Source organism: Ranitomeya imitator, chromosome 5, assembly GCF_032444005.1.
Source record: "Ranitomeya imitator isolate aRanImi1 chromosome 5, aRanImi1.pri, whole genome shotgun sequence".
NCBI lineage: Eukaryota > Metazoa > Chordata > Amphibia > Anura > Dendrobatidae > Ranitomeya > Ranitomeya imitator.
This window is the reverse complement of record NC_091286.1, coordinates 708,372,578-708,390,320: the sequence shown is the minus strand read 5'-3', so window position 1 is coordinate 708,390,320 and position 17,743 is coordinate 708,372,578. Positions and strand designations below refer to the sequence as shown.

Below are 17,743 nucleotides of genomic sequence, written 5' to 3'. Positions count from 1 at the left end.
TCTTTCCCAGTCACTAGGGGAGTCACATGACATCAGTACGAGCTGTGATGGCGGCCATGTTGGTTGTCACCATCTTTCCCAGTCACTAGGGGAGTCACATGACATCAGTACGAGCTGTGATGGCGGCCATGTTGGTTGTCACCATCTTTCCCAGACACTAGGGGAGTCACATGACATCAGTACGAGCTGTGATGGCGGCCATGTTGGTTGTCACCATCTTTCCCAGTCACTAGGGGAGTCACATGACATCGGTACGAGTTGTGATGGCGGCCATGTTGGTTGTCACCATCTTTCCCAGTCACTAGGGGAGTCACATGACATCAGTACGAGCTGTGATGGCGGCCATGTTGGTTGTCACCATCTTTCCCAGACACTAGGGGAGTCACATGACATCAGTACGAGCTGTGATGGCGGCCATGTTGGTTGTCACCATCTTTCCCAGACACTAGGGGAGTCACATGACATCAGTACGAGCTGTGATGGCGGCCATGTTGGTTGTCACCATCTTTCCCAGACACTAGGGGAGTCACATGACATCAGTACGAGCTGTGATGGCGGCCATGTTGGTTGTCACCATCTTTCCCAGACACTAGGGGAGTCACATGACATCAGTACGAGCTGTGATGGCGGCCATGTTGGTTGTCACCATCTTTCCCAGACACTAGGGGAGTCACATGACATCAGTACGAGCTGTGATGGCGGCCATGTTGGTTGTCACCATCTTTCCCAGACACTAGGGGAGTCACATGACATCAGTACGAGCTGTGATGGCGGCCATGTTGGTTGTCACCATCTTTCCCAGTCACTAGGGGAGTCACATGACATCGGTACGAGCTGTGATGGCGGCCATGTTGGTTGTCACCATCTTTCCCAGACACTAGGGGAGTCACATGACATCAGTACGAGCTGTGATGGCGGCCATGTTGGTTGTCACCATCTTTCCCAGTCACTAGGGGAGTCACATGACATCGGTACGAGCTGTGATGGCGGCCATGTTGGTTGTCACCATCTTTCCCAGTCACTAGGGGAGTCACATGACATCGGTACGAGCTGTGATGGCGGCCATGTTGGTTGTCACCATCTTTCCCAGTCACTAGGGGAGTCACATGACATCAGTACGAGCTGTGATGGCGGCCATGTTGGTTGTCACCATCTTTCCCAGACACTAGGGGAGTCACATGACATCAGTACGAGCTGTGATGGCGGCCATGTTGGTTGTCACCATCTTTCCCAGACACTAGGGGAGTCACATGACATCAGTACGAGCTGTGATGGCGGCCATGTTGGTTGTCACCATCTTTCCCAGTCACTAGGGGAGTCACATGACATCGGTACGAGCTGTGATGGCGGCCATGTTGGTTGTCACCATCTTTCCCAGTCACTAGGGGAGTCACATGACATCAGTACGAGCTGTGATGGCGGCCATGTTGGTTGTCACTAGGGGAGTCACATGACATCGGTACGAGCTGTGATGGCGGCCATGTTGGTTGTCACCGTCTTTCCCAGTCACTAGGGGAGTCACATGATATCAGTACGAGCTGTGATGGCGGCCATGTTGGTTGTCACTAGGGGAGTCACATGACATCGGTACGAGCTGTGATGGCGGCCATGTTGGTTGTCACCGTCTTTCCCAGTCACTAGGGGAGTCACATGACATCAGTACGAGCTGTGATGGCGGCCATGTTGGTTGTCACCATCTTTCCCAGTCACTAGGGGAGTCACATGACATCAGTACGAGCTGTGATGGCGGCCATGTTGGTTGTCACCATCTTTCCCAGTCACTAGGGGAGTCACATGACATCGGTACGAGCTGTGATGGCGGCCATGTTGGTTGTCACCATCTTTCCCAGTCACTAGGGGAGTCACATGACATTAGTACGAGCTGTGATGGCGGCCATGTTGGTTGTCACCATCTTTCCCAGTCACTAGGGGAGTCACATGACATCAGTACGAGCTGTGATGGCGGCCATGTTGGTTGTCACCATCTTTCCCAGTCACTAGGGGAGTCACATGACATCAGTACGAGCTGTGATGGCGGCCATGTTGGTTGTCACCGTCTTTCCCAGTCACTAGGGGAGTCACATGACATCAGTACGAGCTGTGATGGCGGCCATGTTGGTTGTCACCATCTTTCCCAGTCACTAGGGGAGTCACATGACATCGGTACGAGCTGTGATGGCGGCCATGTTGGTTGTCACCATCTTTCCCAGTCACTAGGGGAGTCACATGACATCAGTACGAGCTGTGATGGCGGCCATGTTGGTTGTCACCATCTTTCCCAGACACTAGGGGAGTCACATGACATCAGTACGAGCTGTGATGGCGGCCATGTTGGTTGTCACTAGGGGAGTCACATGACCTCAGTACGAGCTGTGATGGCGGCCATGTTGGTTGTCACTAGGGGAGTCACATGACATCGGTACGAGCTGTGATGGCGTCCATGTTGGTTGTCACTAGGGGAGTCACATGACATCAGTACGAGCTGTGATGGCGGCCATGTTGGTTGTCACCATCTTTCCCAGACACTAGGGGAGTCACATGACATCAGTACGAGCTGTGATGGCGGCCATGTTGGTTGTCACTAGGGGAGTCACATGACATCAGTACGAGCTGTGATGGCGGCCATGTTGGTTGTCACTAGGGGAGTCACATGACATCGGTACGAGCTGTGATGGCGGCCATGTTGGTTGTCACTAGGGGAGTCACATGACATCGGTACGAGCTGTGGTGGCGGCCATGTTGGTTGTCACTAGGGGAGTCACATGACATCGGTACGAGCTGTGGTGGCGGCCATGTTGGTTGTCACTAGGGGAGTCACATGACATCGGTACGAGCTGTGATGGCGGCCATGTTGGTTGTCACTAGGGGAGTCACATGACATCAGTACGAGCTGTGATGGCGGCCATGTTGGTTGTCACTAGGGGAGTCACATGACATCGGTACGAGCTGTGATGGCGTCCATGTTGGTTGTCACTAGGGGAGTCACATGACATCAGTACGAGCTGTGATGGCGGCCATGTTGGTTGTCACCATCTTTCCCAGTCACTAGGGGAGTCACATGACATCAGTACGAGCTGTGATGGCGGCCATGTTGGTTGTCACTAGGGGAGTCACATGACATCAGTACGAGCTGTGATGGCGGCCATGTTGGTTGTCACTAGGGGAGTCACATGACATCGGTACGAGCTGTGATGGCGGCCATGTTGGTTGTCACTAGGGGAGTCACATGACATCGGTACGAGCTGTGGTGGCGGCCATGTTGGTTGTCACCATCTTTCCCAGACACTAGGGGAGTCACATGACATCAGTACGAGCTGTGATGGCGGCCATGTTGGTTGTCACTAGGGGAGTCACATGACATCAGTACGAGCTGTGATGGCGGCCATGTTGGTTGTCACTAGGGGAGTCACATGACATCAGTACGAGCTGTGATGGCGGCCATGTTGGTTGTCACCATCTTTCCCAGACACTAGGGGAGTCACATGACATCAGTACGAGCTGTGATGGCGGCCATGTTGGTTGTCACTAGGGGAGTCACATGACATCAGTACGAGCTGTCATGGCGGCCATGTTGGTTGTCACTAGGGGAGTCACATGACATCAGTACGAGCTGTGATGGCGGCCATGTTGGTTGTCACTAGGGGAGTCACATGACATCAGTACGAGCTGTGATGGCGGCCATGTTGGTTGTCACCATCTTTCCCAGACACTAGGGGAGTCACATGACATCAGTACGAGCTGTGATGGCGGCCATGTTGGTTGTCACTAGGGGAGTCACATGACATCAGTACGAGCTGTGATGGCGGCCATGTTGGTTGTCACTAGGGGAGTCACATGACATCGGTACGAGCTGTGGTGGCGGCCATGTTGGTTGTCACTAGGGGAGTCACATGACATCGGTACGAGCTGTGATGGCGGCCATGTTGGTTGTCACTAGGGGAGTCACATGACATCAGTACGAGCTGTGATGGCGGCCATGTTGGTTGTCACTAGGGGAGTCACATGACATCAGTACGAGCTGTGATGGCGGCCATGTTGGTTGTCACTAGGGGAGTCACATGACATCGGTACGAGCTGTGATGGCGGCCATGTTGGTTGTCACTAGGGGAGTCACATGACATCGGTACGAGCTGTGATGGCGGCCATGTTGGTTGTCACTAGGGGAGTCACATGACATCGGTACGAGCTGTGATGGCGGCCATGTTGGTTGTCACTAGGGGAGTCACATGACATCGGTACGAGCTGTGATGGCGGCCATGTTGGTTGTCACTAGGGGAGTCACATGACATCGGTACGAGCTGTGATGGCGGCCATGTTGGTTGTCACTAGGGGAGTCACATGACATCGGTACGAGCTGTGATGGCGGCCATGTTGGTTGTCACTAGGGGAGTCACATGACATCGGTACGAGCTGTGATGGCGGCCATGTTGGTTGTCACTAGGGGAGTCACATGACATCAGTACGAGCTGTGATGGCGGCCATGTTGGTTGTCACTAGGGGAGTCACATGACATCGGTACGAGCTGTGATGGCGGCCATGTTGGTTGTCACTAGGGGAGTCACATGACATCGGTACGAGCTGTGATGGCGGCCATGTTGGTTGTCACTAGGGGAGTCACATGACATCAGTACGAGCTGTGATGGCGGCCATGTTGGTTGTCACTAGGGGAGTCACATGACATCAGTACGAGCTGTGATGGCGGCCATGTTGGTTGTCACTAGGGGAGTCACATGACATCAGTACGAGCTGTGATGGCGGCCATGTTGGTTGTCACTAGGGGAGTCACATGACATCGGTACGAGCTGTGATGGCGGCCATGTTGGTTGTCACTAGGGGAGTCACATGACATCGGTACGAGCTGTGATGGCGGCCATGTTGGTTGTCACTAGGGGAGTCACATGACATCAGTACGAGCTGTGTTGGCGGCCATGTTGGTTGTCACTAGGGGAGTCACATGACATCGGTACGAGCTGTGATGGCGGCCATGTTGGTTGTCACTAGGGGAGTCACATGACATCGGTACGAGCTGTGATGGCGGCCATGTTGGTTGTCACTAGGGGAGTCACATGACATCGGTACGAGCTGTGATGGCGGCCATGTTGGTTGTCACTAGGGGAGTCACATGACATCGGTACGAGCTGTGATGGCGGCCATGTTGGTTGTCACTAGGGGAGTCACATGACATCGGTACGAGCTGTGATGGCGGCCATGTTGGTTGTCACTAGGGGAGTCACATGACATCGGTACGAGCTGTGATGGCGGCCATGTTGGTTGTCACTAGGGGAGTCACATGACATCGGTACGAGCTGTGATGGCGGCCATGTTGGTTGTCACTAGGGGAGTCACATGACATCGGTACGAGCTGTGATGGCGGCCATGTTGGTTGTCACTAGGGGAGTCACATGACATCGGTACGAGCTGTGATGGCGGCCATGGTTGGTTGTCACTAGGGGAGTCACATGACATCGGTACGAGCTGTGATGGCGGCCATGTTGGTTGTCACTAGGGGAGTCACATGACATCGGTACGAGCTGTGATGGCGGCCATGTTGGTTGTCACTAGGGGAGTCACATGACATCGGTACGAGCTGTGATGGCGGCCATGTTGGTTGTCACTAGGGGAGTCACATGACATCGGTACGAGCTGTGATGGCGGCCATGTTGGTTGTCACTAGGGGAGTCACATGACATCGGTACGAGTTGTGATGGCGGCCATGTTGGTTGTCACTAGGGGAGTCACATGACATCGGTACGAGCTGTGATGGCGGCCATGTTGGTTGTCACTAGGGGAGTCACATGACATCGGTACGAGCTGTGATGGCGGCCATGTTGGTTGTCACTAGGGGAGTCACATGACATCGGTACGAGCTGTGGTGGCGGCCATGTTGGTTGTCACTAGGGGAGTCACATGACATCGGTACGAGCTGTGAGTGGCGGCCATGTTGGTTGTCACTAGGGGAGTCACATGACATCGGTACGAGCTGTGATGGCGGCCATGTTGGTTGTCACTAGGGGAGTCACATGACATCGGTACGAGCTGTGATGGCGGCCATGTTGGTTGTCACTAGGGGAGTCACATGACATCGGTACGAGCTGTGATGGCGGCCATGTTGGTTGTCACTAGGGGAGTCACATGACATCAGTACGAGCTGTGATGGCGGCCATGTTGGTTGTCACTAGGGGAGTCACATGACATCGGTACGAGCTGTGATGGCGGCCATGTTGGTTGTCACTAGGGGAGTCACATGACATCGGTACGAGCTGTGGTGGCGGCCATGTTGGTTGTCACTAGGGGAGTCACATGACATCGGTACGAGCTGTGATGGCGGCCATGTTGGTTGTCACTAGGGGAGTCACATGACATCGGTACGAGCTGTGATGGCGGCCATGTTGGTTTTCACTAGGGGAGTCACATGACATCGGTACGAGCTGTGATGGCGGCCATGTTGGTTGTCACTAGGGGAGTCACATGACATCGGTACGAGCTGTGATGGCGGCCATGTTGGTTGTCACTAGGGGAGTCACATGACATCGGTACGAGCTGTGATGGCGGCCATGTTGGTTGTCACTAGGGGAGTCACATGACATCGGTACGAGCTGTGGTGGCGGCCATGTTGGTTGTCACTAGGGGAGTCACATGACATCGGTACGAGCTGTGATGGCGGCCATGTTGGTTGTCACTAGGGGAGTCACATGACATCGGTACGAGCTGTGGTGGCGGCCATGTTGGTTGTCACTAGGGGAGTCACATGACATCGGTACGAGCTGTGATGGCGGCCATGTTGGTTGTCACTAGGGGAGTCACATGACATCGGTACGAGCTGTGATGGCGGCCATGTTGGTTGTCACTAGGGGAGTCACATGACATCGGTACGAGCTGTGGTGGCGGCCATGTTGGTTGTCACTAGGGGAGTCACATGACATCGGTACGAGCTGTGATGGCGGCCATGTTGGTTGTCACTAGGGGAGTCACATGACATCGGTACGAGCTGTGATGGCGGCCATGTTGGTTGTCACTAGGGGAGTCACATGACATCGGTACGAGCTGTGATGGCGGCCATGTTGGTTGTCACTAGGGGAGTCACATGACATCGGTACGAGCTGTGATGGCGGCCATGTTGGTTGTCACTAGGGGAGTCACATGACATCGGTACGAGCTGTGATGGCGGCCATGTTGGTTGTCACTAGGGGAGTCACATGACATCGGTACGAGCTGTGATGGCGGCCATGTTGGTTGTCACTAGGGGAGTCACATGACATCAGTACGAGCTGTGATGGCGGCCATGTTGGTTGTCACTAGGGGAGTCACATGACATCAGTACGAGCTGTGATGGCGGCCATGTTGGTTGTCACTAGGGGAGTCACATGACATCGGTACGAGCTGTGATGGCGGCCATGTTGGTTGTCACTAGGGGAGTCACATGACATCGGTACGAGCTGTGATGGCGGCCATGTTGGTTGTCACTAGGGGAGTCACATGACATCGGTACGAGCTGTGATGGCGGCCATGTTGGTTGTCACTAGGGGAGTCACATGACATCGGTACGAGCTGTGATGGCGGCCATGTTGGTTGTCACTAGGGGAGTCACATGACATCGGTACGAGCTGTGATGGCGGCCATGTTGGTTGTCACTAGGGGAGTCACATGACATCAGTACGAGCTGTGATGGCGGCCATGTTGGTTGTCACTAGGGGAGTCACATGACATCGGTACGAGCTGTGATGGCGGCCATGTTGGTTGTCACTAGGGGAGTCACATGACATCGGTACGAGCTGTGATGGCGGCCATGTTGGTTGTCACTAGGGGAGTCACATGACATCGGTACGAGCTGTGATGGCGGCCATGTTGGTTGTCACTAGGGGAGTCACATGACATCGGTACGAGCTGTGATGGCGGCCATGTTGGTTGTCACTAGGGGAGTCACATGACATCGGTACGAGCTGTGATGGCGGCCATGTTGGTTGTCACTAGGGGAGTCACATGACATCGGTACGAGCTGTGATGGCGGCCATGTTGGTTGTCACTAGGGGAGTCACATGACATCGGTACGAGCTGTGATGGCGGCCATGTTGGTTGTCACTAGGGGAGTCACATGACATCGGTACGAGCTGTGATGGCGGCCATGTTGGTTGTCACTAGGGGAGTCACATGACATCGGTACGAGCTGTGATGGCGGCCATGTTGGTTGTCACTAGGGGAGTCACATGACATCGGTACGAGCTGTGATGGCGGCCATGTTAGTTGTCACTAGGGGAGTCACATGACATCGGTACGAGCTGTGGTGGCGGCCATGTTGGTTGTCACTAGGGGAGTCACATGACATCAGTACGAGCTGTGGTGGCGGCCATGTTGGTTGTCACCAGTGTCCGCCTCACAGGGGAGCAGTGATTTCTCGGGGGTCTCCTGGTTTTCGGAGCCGTTATCTTACTTCTGCTCTTTTGTGATTACAGGTCTCGTAGCAATATGGGATTTGAAGACCAAGTCCGTCCTGCAGAGGGTCCGTCAGGGCCGGGTGATCAGGCAGTACCCCTTCCACAGCTTCTCCGCCCACGACGGCGCCGTGCGCAGCATCGAGTGGTGTAAAGCAGACAGGTGCGAGGCTTCACACTGCTCCACAATCCATGGCGGCCTGCCTGAGACTCCTGGAGTGTAATAACCTCCCCTTATATGGCTCCTGGAGTGTAATAACCTCCCCTTATATGGCTCCTGGAGTGTAATAACCTCCCCTTATATGGCTCCTGGAGTGTAATAACCTCCCCTTATATGGCTTCTGGAGTGTAATAACCTCCCCTTATATGGCTCCTGGAGTGTAATAACCTCCCCTTATATGGCTCCTGGAGTGTAATAACCTCCCCTTATATGGCTCCTGGAGTGTAATCACCCCTTTTATTACTCTCTTGTAATGTTATCTCCCCTCTTATTACGCTCCTGTAATGTAATCCCCCCATTTATTACGGTCCTATAGTGTAATCACCCCTTTCATTACGCTCCTGCAGTCTACTGTCCCCTCTTATTACGCTCCTGTAATGTATTCTCCCCTCTTATTACGCTCCTGTAATATATTCTCCCCTCTTATTACGCTCCTGCAGTCTACTCTCCTCTCTTATGCTAGTGTAATGTTTTCTCCCTTCTTATTTTGCTCCTGCAGTCTACTCTTCCCTCTTATTACGCTCTTGTAATATATTCTCCCCTTTTATTACGCTCCTGTAGTGTAATAACCCTTTTTATTATGCTCCTGTAATGTATTCTCCCATCTTATTACGCTCCTGTAGTCTACTCTCCCCTCTTATTACGCTCCTGTAGTGTAATCACGTTACTTTTCTGTTCTCAGTGACTTCTTAGTGACGTGTGGAAGTGATCGGCGTCTGAAGTTTTGGGATCTTCGCCGTCTGCAGGCGCCAGTGAACAATATCAGGCGTTTCCAGGGCACAGAGCTGGCGTGGCTGCTGCCGTACTGCGGGGTGGCGGTGGCGCAGGACAACTGCTACGCCTCGTGAGTGTCCCGTGCACACAGCTGCCAGGTGCTGCACATGACAGCTGCCAGGTGCAGCACATGACAGCTGCCAGGTGCTGCACATGACAGCTGCCAGGTGCTGCACATGACAGCTGCCAGGTGCTGCACATGACAGCTGCCAGGTGCTGCACATGACAGCTGCCAGGTGCTGCACATGACAGCTGCCAGGTGCTGCACATGACAGCTGCCAGGTGCTGCACATGACAGCTGCCAGGTGCAGCACATCACAGCTGCCAGGTGCAGCACATCACAGCTGCCAGGTGCAGCACATCACAGCTGCCAGGTGCAGCACATCACAGCTGCCAGGTGCAGCACATCACAGCTGCCAGGTGCAGCTCATCACAGCTGCCAGGTGCAGCACATCACAGCTGCCAGGTGCAGCACATCACAGCTGCCAGGTGCTGCACATGACAGCTGCCAGGTGCAGCACATCACAGCTGCCAGGTGCAGCACATCACAGCTGCCAGGTGCTGCACATCACAGCTGCCAGGTGCTGCACATCACAGCTGCCAGGTGCAGCACATCACAGCTGCCAGGTGCTGCACATCACAGCTGCCAGGTGCTGCACATCACAGCTGCCAGGTGCTGCACATGACAGCTGCCAGGTGCAGCGCATCACAGCTGCCAGGTGCAGCACATCACAGCCTCACATGTTTCCTGTTCTCCGCAGACACTGCCTGTGCGGCATCCACTACGTGGACTCCGGATTCCTGGGCTACAAGCCGTACTTTGCTATGCCGCGCAAGGGGACGGTGTGGGTAAGCGCTGTGCATCACCCAGGGATCTACAGGGGCCCTCGCTAAATGGTTCATTGCATGTGATATAGGGGCCCCTCGCTGAATGGAGCATTCATTATATATGATATAGGGGCCCCTCTCTGAACGGTGCCTGTGGGAGGTCTTTGGCCTCTCTTATGGAGGTTGGCCCTCGGGGGCATATCATCGTTGTGCCTCTCGCTTCGGCTCACTCTCTTCTCTCTACAGAGTGTCTCTGGCTCAGATTGGCTCAGCTCCGTCACATGCGGTGACTCTGCCGGGGAGGTCGTGGTCGTCATGTTCCCCAACCTAAATGCGCCGTCTGTTAACACGAAGCGACCAACAGAGCGCAGATTTGTGAGTATGGACAGAGTTATGCTGTGTTTGTGATCCGGGCCCGTGTGCCTGCGTGCGTCCCATGAGCCGGGCCCGTGGGCCTGCATGTGTCCCGTGAATCGTGCGTCCCGTGAACCGTGCCCACGTGCATCATATGAGTGGGGCGAGACCATTATTCTGTATTTGTAGGCGCCTTTCTGGGATTTTTCTTGCTCTCCTCTTCGCAGCCGGTCTATAAGGTGGACTTCCTGTCTGCGGAGGTCCCTGATCCTGGTGACAAACTGCTGAACGAACCCCTGTCTGAGAGTTATCACTGGGAACATTTCAAGCCAAAGTCATTCCGAGCAGCGAGCGGTCGCTTCAGTCTGGTGTTTCAGGACATGAATCTGGTAGGTTCCCTCATTAGACTGTCCTGGGTTTCTGGGGAAGGGGGGGTTGGGGGAACACTCTTAAGCTGTTTCCCCTGTTTCCCGAGCCTCGCCCTGGCGGGCAGAGGAGTTCCCGAGCCTCGCCCTGGCGGGCAGAGGAGTTCCCGAGCCTCGCCCTGGCGGGCAGGAGGTTTTCTGAGCCTCTCCCTGCAAATAGAAGGTATTTTTAAACATCTTTTTGCCGTGGGGACTTCATGAGCCTCGCCTTACCGGGAGGAGGACATCGTGAGCCTTTCCCTGCCAGGAGGAGGATTTTGTGAGCCTCGCCCTGCCGAGAAGAGGACATTGTGAACCTCGCGCTGCCGGGAGGAGGACCTAGTGAGCCTCGCCCTTCCGGGAAGAGGACTTTGTGGGCCTTACCCTGCTGGGTGTAGGACTTTGTGGGCCTTCCCCTGCAAAGAGCAGGTATTCCTAAACATCGTCCTGCCGTGGGGACTTCATGAGCCTTTCCCTACAGGGAGGAGGACTTTGTGAGCCTCACCCTGCCGGGAAGAGGACTTTGTGAGCCTCGCCCTGCTGGGAGGAGGACCTAGTGAGCCTCGCCCTCCCGTGAAGAGGATTTTGTGGGCCTTGCCCTGCCGGGAGGAGGACATTGTGAGCCTCGCCCTGCTGGGAGGAGGACCTAGTGAGCCTCGCCCTCCCGTGAAGAGGACTTTGTGGGCCTTGCCCTGCCGGGAGGAGGACTTTGTGAGCCTTGCCCTGCTGGGAGGAGGACCTAGTGAGCCTCGCCCTCCCGTGAAGAGGACTTTGTGGGCCTTGCCCTGCTGGGAGGAGGACCTAGTGAGCCTCGCCCTCCCGTGAAGAGGACTTTGTGGGCCTTGCCCTGCTGGGAGGAGGACTTTGTGAGCCTTGCCCTGCTGGGAGGAGGACCTAGTGAGCCTCGCCCTCCCGTGAAGAGGACTTTGTGGGCCTTGCCCTGCTGGGAGGAGGACCTAGTGAGCCTTGCCCTCCCATGAAGAGGACTTTGTGAGCCTCTCCCTGCAAAGAGGAGGTATTCCAAAACATTGTCCTGCCGTGGGGACTTCATGAGCCTTGCCCTATAGGGAGGAGGACTTTGTGAGCCTCGCCTTGTCAGGAGGAGGACTTTATGAACCTTGTACTGACGGGAGAAGGACTTTGTGAGCCTCGCTTTAGCCCCTACAGAGGCCATCTCCCAGGCATCCATCTGTTGTGCACAGCGTCCAGTGAACTGTAAGGTGTGATCCTTTCACGTGTGACCCGGGGTCTGGAAATTATAGGGGCTGCCGCACTGTTTTTTCGTTGCTGAATCATGATCCGTATACTGAGGACATGAGAGCATCACCCCCACTGTCCCCATATACGAAACATGGGAAAAACAAGAAGAAACGTTTGGCAGCGGGTAGTCAGATAGAGGTAGGTTCTCGGGGAGGGGCGGCCCTGATTGCTGGACCACAGAAACCCTGGACTGAAACTATCGTAAACACAGAAGTACCGACAGGTTCGAAACTTGTGATTGCTCCATTTATCAGCATCGTTCTGATGGGTTTATGAGAAATCGCTCCTGTCAAACCAATCTAATCAGTTTTTATGAAGAGGTAAGCTATAGGCTGGACCACGGTGAGTCATTGGACGTGGTATATCTCGATTTTTCCAAAGCGTTTGATACCGTGCCGCACAAGAGGTTGGTACACAAAATGAGAATGCTTGGTCTGGGGGAAAATGTGTGTAAATGGGTTAGTAACTGGCTTAGTGATAGAAAGCAGAGGGTGGTTATAAATGGTATAGTCTCTAACTGGGTCGCTGTGACCAGTGGGGTACCGCAGGGGTCAGTATTGGGACCTGTTCTCTTCAACATATTCATTAATGATCTGGTAGAAGGTTTACACAGTAAAATATCGATATTTGCAGATGATACAAAACTATGTAAAGCAGTTAATACAAGAGAAGATAGTATTCTGCTACAGATGGATCTGGATAAGTTGCAAACTTGGGCTGAAAGGTGGCAGATGAGGTTTAACAATGATAAATGTAAGGTTATACACATGGGAAGAAGGAATACATATCAGCATTACACACTGAACGGGAAACCACTGGGTAAATCTGACAGGGAGAAGGACTTGGGGATCCTAGTTAATGATAAACTTACCTGGAGCAGCCAGTGCCAGGCAGCAGCTGCCAAGGCAAACAGGATCATGGGGTGCATTAAAAGAGGTCTGGATACACATGATGAGAGCATTATACTGCCTCTGTACAAATCCCTAGTTAGACCGCACATGGAGTACTGTGTCCAGTTTTGGGCACCGGTGCTCAGGAAGGATATAATGGAACTAGAGAGAGTACAAAGGAGGGCAACAAAATTAATAAAGGGGATGGGAGAACTACAATACCCAGATAGATTAGCGAAATTAGGATTATTTAGTCTAGAAAAAAGACGACTGAGGGGCGATCTAATAACCATGTATAAGTATATAAGGGGACAATACAAATATCTCGCTGAGGATCTGTTTATACCAAGGAAGGTGACGGGCACAAGGGGGCATTCTTTGCGTCTGGAGGAGAGAAGGTTTTTCCACCAACATAGAAGAGGATTCTTTACTGTTAGGGCAGTGAGAATCTGGAATTGCTTGCCTGAGGAGGTGGTGATGGCGAACTCAGTCGAGGGGTTCAAGAGAGGCCTGGATGTCTTCCTGGAGCAGAACAATATTGTATCATACAATTATTAGGTTCTGTAGAAGGACGTAGATCTGGGGATTTATTATGATGGAATATAGGCTGAACTGGATGGACAAATGTCTTTTTTCGGCCTTACTAACTATGTTACTATGTTACTATGTTCTCTCATTGTTCCCGTCATCCAATGATTTATCTCTTTAATTGGAGCCACAACACTGGGAAGAGGATGTGCCCCCCACATCCACCTCCAAGGTCTCTGGTGTCCTCCATGGACATTAACATGGAGACATAGATATAACCATTCACGCTCTTCTTGGATTTCTTCAAGATTTTAGAGGTGTCTGTGGGAATTTTTGACCCTTCAGCCAGAAGAGCAATTGTGGCAGACCCTGATGTTGGGGGGAGGCCGGTCTCACCGTCTCCATAATGTTGGATGAGGTTGGGATGCAGGCTCTGTGCTGGCGCTCATGTTTCCCCCATGTCTGTATGGACCTCGTGCACTGGTCACAGTCATGGGGGGCAGATAAGGGTCTTCCCTAAACTGTTCCCACAAAGCTGAAGCTACAATTATCCACAATGTCTTGTGCTGAAGATTTCCTGTCACTGGAGCTGAGGGTCCGAGGTCACTCAATGATAGCAGCACATAGCAATGTCCTCCTCCACCATCTATATAGCAGCACATAGCAATGTCCTCCTCCACCATCTATATAGCAGCACAATGCTGTCATGCAGGTAACAAACCCTCAGCAGTGTGAACAGGACCAGGTCTGCACACAGTGTAGGGGTTCAGCCCGGGACCCACTGCTGTAGGTAACTGCCTTCTCCTTGATACAGACCAACTTCCACAACCTGGGAAGCCGGGAACCAGTGAAGAATATGCAAGCCAACGAGCTGAAGGGCGACCTAAACATGGAGCGTGTGCAGCTGGAGGCCATACAAAAGGTGAGGAGCCCCACGGCTTATATATAGGGCGAGGATCACCCCAGTTCGTTAAATAGGGTGAGGACCACCACGACATTATATATATATATATATATATATATATATATATATATATATATATATATATATATATATATACAGGGGCTTCTCACAGAATTAGAATATCATCAAAAAGTGAATTTATTTCAGTTCAACACAAAAAGTGAATCTCCTATATTCTGTAGAGTCATTACACACAGTGATCTATTTCACGTGTTTATTTCTGTTAATGTTGATGATGATTATGGTTTACAGCCAATGAAAACCCAAAAGTCATTATCTCAGTAAGCTAGAATACTTTATAACACCAGCTTGCAAAATGATTGTAAAATCTGAAATGTTCCCTACTGAAATGTATGATCAGTAAATGCACTCAATACTTGGTCGGGCTCCTTTGGCATCAATTACTGCATCAATGCGGCGTGGCATGGAGGCGATCAGCCTGTGGCGCTGCTGAGGGGTTATGGAAGCCCAGGTTGCTTTGGTAGCAGCCTTCAGCTCGTCTGCATTGTTGGGTCTGGTGTCTCATCTTCCTCTTGACAATACTCTATAGATTCTCTGGGGGTAAGGTCAGGTGAGTTTGCTGCCAATCAAGCCCAGTGATACTGTTGTTTTTACACCAGGTATTGGTACTTTTGGCAGTGTGGACAGGGGCCAAGTCCTGCTGGAGAATGACATTTCCATCTCCAAAAAGCTTGTTGGCAGAGGGAAGCATGAAGTGCTCTACAATGTCCTGGTAGACGGCTGCGCTGACTTTGGTCTTGATAAAACCCAGTGGACCTACACCAGCAGATGACATGGCCCCCAAACCATCACTGATTGTGGAGACTTCACACTAGACCTCCTGCAGCTTGGACTGTGGCCTCCACTGTTCCTCCAGACTCTGGGACCTTGATTTCCAAATTAAATGCAAAATGTACTTTCCTTGTGGAGTGTGAAAGTGACGCCTTCTGGACATCTGTCAGTCAGAGTCTTCCCCATGATTGTGGATCTCCTGAAACAGACTAAGGACCTTTATAACCGCTCAGGAAGCCTTTACAGGTGTTTATTGTTAATTATTCTAATTTACTGAGATAATGACTTTTGGGATTTCATTGGCTGTAAGCCGTAATCATCAACATTAACAGAAATAAACACGTGAAATAGATCACTCTGCGTGTAATGACTCTATAGAATATAGGAGATTCATTTTTTGTATTGAAGAACTGAAATCAACTCACTTTCTGGTGATATTCTACTGTAGTGAGAAGCACCTGTGCGTGTGTGTGTGTGTGTGTATATATATATATATATATATATATATATATATTGGGAGGACCTCCATAGCTCATAAAAAATACAGCAAAAACCAGAAGTTTCCGTCCACTATATATAAAGACACATCTGCAGGTTTTTCTCAATATCTGGCATGAAAATATAATAAACTCTTCCCGTTTTAGGACAATTAGGATTACCATCATTATTAATATTTGCCAAATGCCAGAATAATAAGAGACAGAGAATGTTTTAAGGCATTTTTATTACTTACTGCAAAGTCAGACGTTTCCATCCATTTCATTAGTATTTGGCCCCATTGCCCTCACACTGAATGACTTGGAGAAAAACCAACCTCATGGAGAACCATAAAAATCCCAGGCAAGAGTAATAATTAAAATACCTTTATTAATACCAGTAGCAATAGTAGCAAAAAATAATACATTAAAAGTGTGCACACAATAAAGCGACAGTAGTAATAATAATACCAGACATAAAATAATGGGACCAAAGGTGACTCAACAGGCCCCAATGTAATGCCTCCTACTACAGCAACAATTGCATTTATGATTTGAAATTTTTAATTAAAAAAAATATGGGACTAAAAGTTGTGTGAATAAAAGCCAAAATTGTGCAAAAAGTGCCACATCAAGAGTGCAATTATAAACTGATGATCTCTATATAGGAGTAAAGTGGCAAACGTAGGAAACAATAAATAAGTCCCTGAATGACTTGGGTCAGACGTTTGGGATCTCCTTCCAGAAGCTTCTCACAATAGTTTGGGAATTTGGGTAACTGATCCAGGTTTGTAGGTCGCCTCGCTCACATCGGCCTTTACTGCTTTGCCCATAAATTTTCAATAGGATTGAGATCAGGGCTTTGTGATGGCCGCTCCAAACATTGACTTTGTTGTCCTTAAGCCACTCTGTTACCATTTTGGCGATGTGCTTCGGGTTGGGTCATTGTCCATTTGGAAGACCCATTTCTGCCAAAGCTTTCACTTCCTGGCTGATGTCTTGAGATGTTGCTTCAGTATTGCCAAATAATCTTTTTTTCTCATGATGATGTTTTGTGAAGTGCACCAGTCCCTCCTGCAACAAAACAACCCCACAACATGATGCTGCCACCACCGTGTTCCACAGTTGGGATGGTGTTCTTAGGCTTCCAAGCTTCTCCCTTTTTCCTCCAAACGTAACGATGGTCATTATGCCCCAAAAGTTCAATTTTAGTTTCCTCAGACCACAGGACAAGTCTTTAAAAATTAAGGTCTTTGTTCCTGTGTGCATTAGCAAACTTTTTAATCTGGCTTTTTATGTTTCTTTTGGAGTAATGGCTTCTTCCTTGCAGAGTGGCCTTTCAGCCCATGTTGATACATTACTCATTTCACTGTGGATAGTGATACATTATTACCAGCTTCCACTATCATCTTCACAAGGTCCTTTGCTTTTGTCCTTGGGTTGACAAGCACATGTCCGACCAAAGCACGTTCATTTCTGGGACACAGAACCCATCTCCTTCCTGAGCGGTATGATGGCTGGAAATTTCCATCTTGTTTGTACTTGTGTATAATTGTTTGTACAGATGAACGAGGCACCTTCAGGTATATTTAAATTGTACCCAAGGATGAGCCAGACTTGTGCAAGTCCACAATTCTCTTCCTGATATCTTGGCTGATTTCTTGAGACTTTCCCTTCATGCTACACAAACCGGAGTGTTTCAGGTGTGCATTAAAATACAACCACAGGTGTGTTTCTAATTAACTCAGATGTTGCCAAAAAAACTACCAAAAGCCTCCAAACACATGACATCATCATATGGACAGTCCAGAATTGTGTAAAGGC

General features: G+C 51.1%; 1 protein-coding gene across 2 annotated transcripts in view; it reads left to right on the top strand.

The window, feature by feature from the left end:
* Positions 1–17,743, top strand: part of GTF3C2 (general transcription factor IIIC subunit 2) — a 159,447-nt gene that overhangs the window by 138,704 nt on the left and 3,000 nt on the right. For both annotated transcript variants that reach the window (XM_069728612.1, XM_069728611.1), the window contains exons 14-19: positions 8,451–8,592; positions 9,332–9,493; positions 10,185–10,272; positions 10,498–10,626; positions 10,833–10,994; positions 14,502–14,609. In XM_069728612.1, coding sequence (XP_069584713.1) covers positions 8,451–8,592; positions 9,332–9,493; positions 10,185–10,272; positions 10,498–10,626; positions 10,833–10,994; positions 14,502–14,609 — 791 coding nt within the window. The remainder of the gene's footprint in view (positions 1–8,450; positions 8,593–9,331; positions 9,494–10,184; positions 10,273–10,497; positions 10,627–10,832; positions 10,995–14,501; positions 14,610–17,743) is intronic.